Source organism: Hipposideros armiger, unplaced genomic scaffold (genome assembly GCF_001890085.2).
Source record: "Hipposideros armiger isolate ML-2016 unplaced genomic scaffold, ASM189008v1 scaffold_420, whole genome shotgun sequence".
In the NCBI taxonomy this organism is placed as follows: domain Eukaryota; kingdom Metazoa; phylum Chordata; class Mammalia; order Chiroptera; family Hipposideridae; genus Hipposideros; species Hipposideros armiger.
In genome coordinates this window covers 877,612-887,062 of record NW_017731770.1, presented here as the reverse complement: position 1 = coordinate 887,062, position 9,451 = coordinate 877,612, and the positions used below count along the sequence as shown (strand labels likewise).

The 9,451-nt window shown below is 39.1% G+C and overlaps 1 protein-coding gene across 1 annotated transcript in view; it reads left to right on the top strand.

Moving 5' to 3' along the window:
- Window positions 1-2,608, top strand: part of NOA1 (nitric oxide associated 1) — a 12,477-nt gene extending 9,869 nt beyond the window's left edge. Inside the window, exons 6-7 of the mRNA XM_019664366.1 lie at window positions 1,729-1,846; window positions 2,149-2,608. Coding sequence (XP_019519911.1) covers window positions 1,729-1,846; window positions 2,149-2,360 — 330 coding nt within the window. The 3' untranslated portion in view covers window positions 2,361-2,608. The remainder of the gene's footprint in view (window positions 1-1,728; window positions 1,847-2,148) is intronic.
- Window positions 2,609-9,451: the final 6,843 nt, after the last annotated feature.

The window sequence follows — 9,451 nt, the reverse complement described above, 5'->3', positions numbered from 1 at the left end:
TGTTGTTCAGCATCTTAGCTATAGAGGGCAGTGTCACTGGCCCTCATATGTGGGATCCGAACCGGGGCCCTCTGGTGTCCCAAGCCAGTTCTTAACCATTGCGCCACTTGGCTGGCCCCATTTGTTCACTTTTTAGGTGAAATAATAATACACAAGTTGAAATACAGCTTGAGACTTGCAGGAAAGAAAACTTCCTTAGTTTGTATGACATGGCTCTCATAAAAATGAACTCTGTGTCGTCCTACCCCATGCACCTGTGTACTTTTCAGACATCACAGATACTTTCCAAAGCAACAATCCCAAGTCTTTGCTCCCAGTGTGACACAAACGGTTTCTTGAGCTGCCCTGGGACTCATTCTTGCCTCCTAGTTTTCTTATCTCCCAAATCAAAGTCAGCCCTGCCTCCTAATAATTATCTCTAAATCCAGCCTCGTAATTCAAGCTGTAGTTTGCTTTCATTAGACTATTTTTGAGATCCTTAAGTATTTTCCCAGCTTCTAGTTTTTACTGCCTTCCTCCCACCTCCACCCCAAATGTACCTCCACAACCACTAGAGCCGTAGTTCTCAACCAGCCTTGCTTTTGCCCCTAGAGGGCATTTGTCAATTCCTGAAGACATTTTTGGTTTTCACAACTTGGTAGATGCCAAGTAGAGGCCAAGGATGCTGCTCAAATTCCTATACTGCACAGGACAGCATCCCCACTCCCCGCCTGGCAAAGAATTGTGAGTCCAAATGTCACTAGTGCTGAGGTTGAGAACCCCTGCACTAGAGATCTTTCCAAAATAAAAAGCAAGTCACAGTATTGTTTTTTGATTCTTATCTCTGCTCTCTTTCCTCCTTATAATCTCTTGATAGTTCCACATTACTGAGAGAAGTCTGAACTGATAACCTAGTCACTAAGATGCACACATAACATACCCTGGGCAGTTAAGCTACAGTTCCTGAATTCATCATCCTTTTCCCATTTTTGTCTCTATACATGATGATACTAACCCAGAATACCTTTCCACTGAGTAACTTCCACCTATTTCTCAAAATATTGCTCAGATATTGCTTCTTCATTAATGTTCTCCTTGACCAAAACACACTACTTCTTCCTTTGCCACCATAGTACTTAATATATGCCTCTCATCACATTTCTTACCTTGTGTTTACATGTTATTGCCACCTTCTGATCTCCTTGGGGACAGGGACCATATTGTAACATCTACTTTTTTAGTCCCTAGTGCTAAACACAGAGATCTGTTAGTCAACAAATTATCCAGTTACTTCCAATTCCTGGAAACATCTGTGAACAGAAGCTGGGTTTTGTGCATTATCCATGTACCCTTGACTTGTAATGAGGAAGGGATTAATCTTTGTGGCCCGCCATACCTGTAAGAGCTAAGGTATTTGGAAGGATGTTGCTTTTATTGCCCAACATTACTCTGCGTAAAGCTTTATGGAGGGCTGTAAAAACAGTGTAAACTAATAAAGCAAGACTCTGCTATCAGGAGGTTACCACCACATGTGGTCCTTGGCACTGGGAGCTGTAGGCTTCATCTCATCACAAGCTCCATGCTTTTCATTTGACCTAGAAGTGATTTGGGGTTTTTTCAATGGTTAACATTTAAAAGGATTTTATTCTTGATCCCTGTACAGAATTATCTTATCAGTGCTTTACTTAATATTAGTTATAGGGAATTTAATTTGAACTTCCAAACATCTTCATTTTATCTCAATGGAAGGTTCCAATGGGTGGAGAAGAACGAATGGCAGGATTTCCTCCTCTTGTTGCTGAAGACATTATATTAAAAGGACTTGGGGAAACTGAAGCAGTGGCTGACATCAAATTTTCTTCTGCAGGTAATTTTATACCAAGCACTTTTCTAAAGGTGAATAAAGTAGCCTGACTAACTCATAGTATTTTTTTATAGAAATGTGCCTTAGCTGACATAAACTGAGTATTTTAAGGCATACTAGTTTATTCATAAATGCACCCTACTCTGAAAATCAATTTGTACCTTTTCACAAATGCATTGTGTGCTTTTTTAAAAAATAAAGTAAAAGAGAACAGTAACCTCGTTTGGTGCTCCATTTTACGCTTTGGGTGTTTTCAGTAAGATAGTTGCTAACACCATTTTGTGTTCTGTCGCATGCCTGCATAGGCTGGGTTGCAGTGACGCCTCAGTTTAAGGACAGACTACATCTCCGAGGCCATACACCTCAAGGAACAGTGCTGACGGTCCGGCCCCCTCTCTTGCCACATATCATTAACATCAAAGGAGAGCGTATCAAGAGAAGTGTGGCTTATAAAACCAAGAAGCTTCCTTCCCTTGTGTACAACCTGCAGAAAAAGAAAAAACAGATAAATACATGAAGCTGACCTTACCAGTGCTGAATATGAACTCTATTGAACCTAACTACATACATTGAATTGTATTAAATGTAGCTATAATAAAGCTCCCCAGTTCCCACTCATTTTTTAAACTCAGGAATGTGCCTATTTGTAATATATTGAGTTTGCAACTACATGTTAGATTTTTGTAGGGAGTATTATATGTACATATCTGTGACCCAAATATACCTAAAAAGGAGTTCTGGTACATTAAAGTTTCTCTCACTGTTTGTTTGTTTTTTTATTATTGAGATCAGATGTCATTTCCTATTTGGAGTCTAGTTGAGAGGGCAACTTAGTGGTTGGCATATGAATAAGCAGCAGAAAATCAATTTCTCCAAAATACATGGCTTCAGTAAGACAGAGGTGAGTAGGTGGCTCTGCGCCATGTAGTCATCTAAGGAGCCAGCTGGTGGAACATTCCATGGCCTCCATCTCTAGGTCTAAGGTATTTGCTCAAGTGGTCAGCCTTTCCCAGCGAGGGGGAAGAGAGGAAGAGATGAAGAGCAAGCAGCTTCCCAGTTTCAGCGAAGGCGGGGAAAACTGGAAGTTGCATACATCATTTCACACAGTCCACTGGACAACTCACATGGCCATATCTACCCACAAGGAAGCTGGGAGATGTAGCAGGAAATGGGGACCATTTCAGATTTTTATGACTTAAGGAATAGGTGGAGAATGGACACTGGAGAACAAGTAAAAGTTTACATGATTTAAAAGTATCTGAAAATCTTAGGTAAAAAAGTATTCAAGTTATATCTAGCATCCATCTATTCTGCAACTATCATATCATTTAACTTTAATATTTGTACGCACTGTATAACATTACATCAATACGAGTTTTTACTTTTTATTCCTAGATGAATACAAAGAACAGTTGGCAAGTCAAGTCCCAGATCCCAATGTTGAGATAAATGCTAGTGGGATAAGCTGGCCTGAAACGCAGTCAGATCCGTGAACTTCCTGTAGACTCGGGTTTAGCATAAACTTAACAGACTCATGTTCTCTGTCAATGTATCCCTTCTAGCCCCCTTCTCACTAAGTCCTCTTAGAATAAATGGTTAATATTTTAAAATGCAACTTGTAAAAACTTTATAGCTCTCACTTTCATCGTCTTCCTAAGTGAATACTATTGGCATCCAGGAAAGGTAGTTCTTTATGTGTAAAACTGCATGTAAGGGCCGGCTGAGTGGCTCAGTTGGTTAAGAGCTCGCTCAAGAGTTTGAGCTCTGAGCAATAGTGGTTTGATTCCTGGCCCGAGCTGAGCAGCTGCTGAGCTGCCAACTGGTGGCAGGATGGCTCAGCTTAAAAAAAAAAAAAATCACTGCATTTAAGTATGTGGAACAGCCCTCATCCCCAGATATAAATGCCAGTAGCAACTCCCCCTACCCCATCAGTTATGACAACCTAAAAGTACCCCTGACATTTCCAAACCCACCCTCTAGAGGGCGGTAGCTTCCCAAGTTGAAATTGGTAGCTGATTTCTAGTTTTTTCATTTTGGAAAGAATGAAATATCATTAATTTTACAAAATAAAATTGTGTCCATTATATTTCTATCTACTGTTCATAGTTTGGAGCTTAAGCCTGCCTCTTTAGAAAGAATGAATAAAATATGGTAAACTTGGTATTTGTAGAGAAGTACAGAACAAAAAACTGATGCTATTACCCAGATAATTTCTGCATATGTATTTTAGGAAGCAAAACATTTCTATCTTCTTTAGGTTTTAGGCATCTTCACTAGCAAAGATTGTTTTTAAATGTTCATAACTTGTATTCCCAAGTCTCTCTTACCTCTAAAATTCAATATTTTTGTTTCATAAAACTTGACTGAGGCATATCTAAAACTGTTCCAAGGTACCTTGCTAGGAGTTTCAAACAGTGCAATTTACTAAGTAAGTTTCAGTTTCCCTAATTATATTAGTTCATCTCTTTGGGTCTTCATTTTCTCACCTGTAGAATGAAGACATGACAGTAGATTTTTCTCAGTCATAAAAGTTAATCTTTTATGGTTCTCAGTAAGAAAAGCAGGAAAGCCAGGAAAGGGTGGTTCCAATACCTTAAACAAAAGAGAGTCCGTGCCTAGACAGTCGAGGACTTCTGCTAGAATCTGATATTAATTTACTGTATATTCTGCCAGCCTAATGCAGCTGGCCTATTCAACTGTTCTGCAGTGGATTTTGCTTTAAGAAAGTTGTGTCTGTTTACTCATACTTCCGCCATTAATCTGAATGTAAAGACTTTCCTTGAATTAGTAATGTTTACCCTATGGCAGCATGCAGGAATTAGTAGAGGAGAAATTAAAGGAAAAGCGTCAGGACAGCCCCCTCAGTTCCACAGAACAGAAGTTGATTTGAGTAGCTGGAAAACCATTAAGCAAGTTAATATTAGATCTTTCAGTTGGCAGCCTTGTGGTGTTCCATATGTGCTTTTGTATTCATGACACCTAAAAAACATAAAATATGTGCCAATAAAGGGCTTTTTGTCTTCTATGTGACAAACTTAAAGTTTTAAGTTATACCTTTTTTTTCCCCTTTAAAAGTTTTTCCAAAGTTATTAAGACAAAGTGAAGTTGAACACATTTTGTATTTTTAATCACCATAAATGGCAAGCCCTACCAGTCATTAGGGCTTCACTATGTAGTTCCCCAGAATCTAAATTTGTTGCTTGTGACACTCACTTCCCATGACCAAGGAGGAGTACACATGCAATCTTGTGTGCTTGTGTTTTGTTTTTTTTTATCATTCAGACACTTCTCGCAAAATGGAGATCAAGCCGAGTTTCCTGCAGATGACTAACTTGGAGCTGCAGCTGTGCCAGCCGAGGCAGTTGTTATTGCTTCACTGAGTAGGCACCCAGCGCAGAGGCGAGCTCTTTCGTAGACAGCCTCTGATCATTTACCCTGGCTTCCCTCCCACTTGGCTCTGCCTCGTGGAGCAACAGAATCATTTCCATTCTTTCTCAGACTGTTCCATTTTCACTTGGCCACTTTCCTCCTCCCAGGGGGATTGTTTTTTCTCAACTGTCACAGAGTAATGCTTAAACATTAAAAACAAGACCAGACTCATGTGAATCGAAGATAGCACCTCTGCCAGCTCTTAATATTTGTCATGCTGTCTGCCCTGTTAATGCCATATAGTGGGAGAGAAATGGTTCAAGATTAACATTTTAACATCATATAGGAACAACGCCTCACTTTTTCCCTTTATGTCAAAGAGCATCCTTATTCCCTCATTCCATAAAGGAGTTTCATGATCTGAATATTTCTAAGTATGTCTAGATCAAATTTAAAATACCCACGGCTTGAACCCCCAGATTCCTGTTTTTCAAAGGCTTCCTTTTACTTCCCAAATAATTTTCAAAAGTTAACCTTCTGGGTAGTGAATCTAGTGGAATAATGCATTGGGTTTTAATATCCTCATTGGTAGATGCAATCGGTATGATGCTTAATCATACATTGTCAGTACTTTCTGACCAGTAGCTGCAGTAACTGAGAAAACTGAGGCCAAGAAAAAAAGACACACATGTGCTAAAGAAGACATCATCAGGTGATTTGGAAAGTGAAAGACTGCCAAGATAATTTTGTTACTTTTCAGTAAATCCCTGGAAAATAGGCATTCAACACATGAATGAATGAATTAGGAGAATGAGGGAACTGTTTGATTGGTTGGTATCTGCCTTCCCTGGACAATAGCAAAAGAGCAGGCTTACATTTGCTTAGTAGCGTTCACACTTTTCTAGGGTTTCCTCCCTTCTTGCTTAAAGGCAGTACCTCACAGTAATACTTCAGACTAGTCATAATTACTATAGTCATGATAGCCCATATATCTGATTCTTTTACATTCTTTTAATAGTAGCCAACTCTTGTATTTAGCCAGGCAGTGTTTTAAGTGCTTTACATATATTAACTAAATCCTTACAACCGCATGCAGGAAGTATTATTATTACCTGTAATTATAGATGAGGAAACTGAGGCACAAGTAACTTACCCAGGGTTACACAACTAATAAGTGATGGAGCTGTAATTCAAATAAACTCAAGCAGTCTAGCTCCAGCATCCATGTGGGGTTTTCTAATTACATAGTCAAACTGACTCGTTTTCCTTTTGATGTACAGTTCTATAAATTTGAATATTTGTATAGGTTCATTTAACCACCGCCATAATCAGGATACAGAAAAGGCCCATCAGCACCCAGGTTTTTAAGCACTACACAGTACTTCTAGATACTAGAATTCATCACAAGTCTAAAGGCGAGAACTTCTCAACCTTAGGAGAATGTTATCAGAAAAGAAAGGTAACCCACTTTGAAGACCTTTCACAGTAATGACAATTCCTTGGAAACTGTAGCTGCCACATAATCCTTTTTCTAGCTTCCTTTGAATCCTAACATATACAATTCTACCCAGTATTTCTCAGAGCTAGTGTGTGTGTGTGTGTGTGTGTGTGTGTGTTACACTCTTGCTGTCTTACTTTAGCAATGCTATCCAAACCTAAACAAATGTCCCAGTGTGATTTCCAGGCTGTCTTCCCGTATCAGATAGATTTAAATCGACTGTGCTTTCATGGCTGGCTGGGAATCTTTTCACATTGCTAGTAAGCTTTGCCAAGTACCACGGACAGATCACAGCATGAATGGAGATCCTGACCCACAATTCTGATTAATAGTAAATTAGGTAACACTGAAAATCTGGAATGCAAACATCTAAGGAGCCACACAACTGAACTACCATAGAAAAGAAACTGATTTTTTTTTTTAAATCCTGGTCCTACCAGTGACATAGAATTAGAACTGGTGGTCCCCATTTAATTGCAAATCAAATAGGTTCAAAACAAAATTAATTTGGCCCTGAACTTGTTTAAATGGCCTTGCCTTTTCTACTTGTGTAGCACTAATCTTGTTTCCTGTTCCTTTTTACATCTGACTTTCACTAGAAAAGGACCCTAGAGGATGCCCAATTAAAAGCTTTCTAGTATCTCCAGTTTCTCTCAGCATTTAACATCTGGCCTACAAAGATTTATCTTTTTTCCTGTCTTTGACTTTAAATTCTAGTTAAACACTCCACAGAAAAGAAAATTAGAGAAATGGTGACTACTTTCCTTTAAAATGTCAGATAAAAATTGTATTTTATTGAAACACTAAGGAAAATGTCTTTTTCATAGAATACAGCTATTATGTAAAGCTAATTCTGATAAATGTGTTGAAATTCTCAGTGGGAACTTGGATGAGTGAGGCTGTTCAACAAAGGAACACAATGCTTAACAGCCCCATTTACCCACTAACTCCCCCATTTGGCTTGGGGTACGTCACTTCTAGATACTGTTTCTCATTTAATTGGAAATGCTTCTTTTTCATTAACTAGATTGAGGGCATGCTTAGTTTCATATCCATATCTATTGCTGAGTAACAAACCACTCCAAAATGTGACTTTAAACAGGCATTTATTGGCTCCCTTCCATTCTTTAGTTTGGCAGTGTAATCTAGGCCTAGCTCAGTGGTTCTTCTGCTCTATGAAGACATGCATTTGTAGACCTAACTCCATGTCAGGAGCTTCCGCTGGGATGGTTGTACCAGCTGGTCTTTTTCCATTAGTCAGTATCTAGAGTCGCCTCAAGGTGGCTAGTTCAGGCTTGTTCACAAGGTAACTGTGTTCCGAAGGATAAGTGTGAGAGTAGAAGCTGCAAGGTCTCTGGAAGCCAAAGTTCAGAGGCCACACAATGTCACTCTGCTGCATTCTATTGGTGAAAGCAAGTCGCAATGGCAGTACAGATTCAAGCTTATTCAAAAGGGCTGCAAAGAACTTGTGGCCATTTTTATCCAAAACCGTTTCAACATGTTGATCACCTTGAGGAAAATGCAATGTAACATGTTATGTGTTCTAACAACCTATATGAAGAGAACCCACTATAAATCTATAAATAAGAAATATGATGCCAATTTAAATTCGCCTCAGAAGTCAGACACATAGCAGCTATTTGACAGGAAAGGAGGGAAAGAGAGGCTGTGGGATTTTGATTTCATTATAAATCATTTAGGGGTATTTTGTTTTTAACTGTGCATGTATTACGTTGGTAAATTTAAAATGGAAGAAAAAAAATTCATTCAGATTCAAATCTAGGTTATCTCAACTCCCATTCCTCCCACCCACAAGGAGCACTTAGACTAGCAGAAAGCTATTTCGGGAAATCAGCTACCAAGTCTCTATGGTAGGGAAGGTACTAAGAACACAGAAATGAAGGATGTTTATGAATCTAAGTAGTATCATATTACTCTCCAAGAAGGAAAAGAGGAAAGGGGTTTGAGAAGGATCAAAGCTGAGAATCCTGAAGCCCTAGAAACTCGTCCTGTCTTTTTCTGGCTCCACAACCGAGGAGGGGTGGCGACATGGGGTTAGAAGTGATTTCAGAGCCTCTTTTAGCACTGGCCACCTACCAGCATTTCTGATCTCTGTCCTTCCCCTCTTTACACCTACTCCAGTCCCACTGGAGCACTGGGCCCAGGCTTAGTGTGGGAAGTGAGAGGGCCTGTTGTAAAGCAGGGGGGGATCATATATGCAGTCCCACTTACCCCTAAACCCATCTTCAAATCAGTATTTTACCAGGATTTTACACTGGGGTATCTAGAAATTTGAATAAGTATTAGCATAATTTCTATCCTTTACAGCTCTACTCAGGAATCCTTGGGGCAGTTCAGGCATTCTAGGTCCCTGGTTTCAACCACATTAAAAAACAATAAAACCTCTTAACTTTAAAACTCTAACAAGATATGCAAAACACAGACACAAAAATCCACCTTCTAAATATATTTTCTAAGAGGGGGTTATCCTGCTGTGTGAAAACCTTAGAGGATGGTGAAAGTATTGCGTCATCGGAAAAGTCATGACATATTTTGTCTATGTTTTTCAAAGGTCATTTATTTATATAAAGAACAAAGATCAACCAATGATATATTGCCCATTTTGCTTGATAACCTTTTGTCATCTTTCAGTGAGCTTCATAATTCCTCGTTCATAGAAGGACCTGTCTTTATTTGTGAAAAACTGAACAAGGTGCTGATTTACAGCCTCATCTGAATTG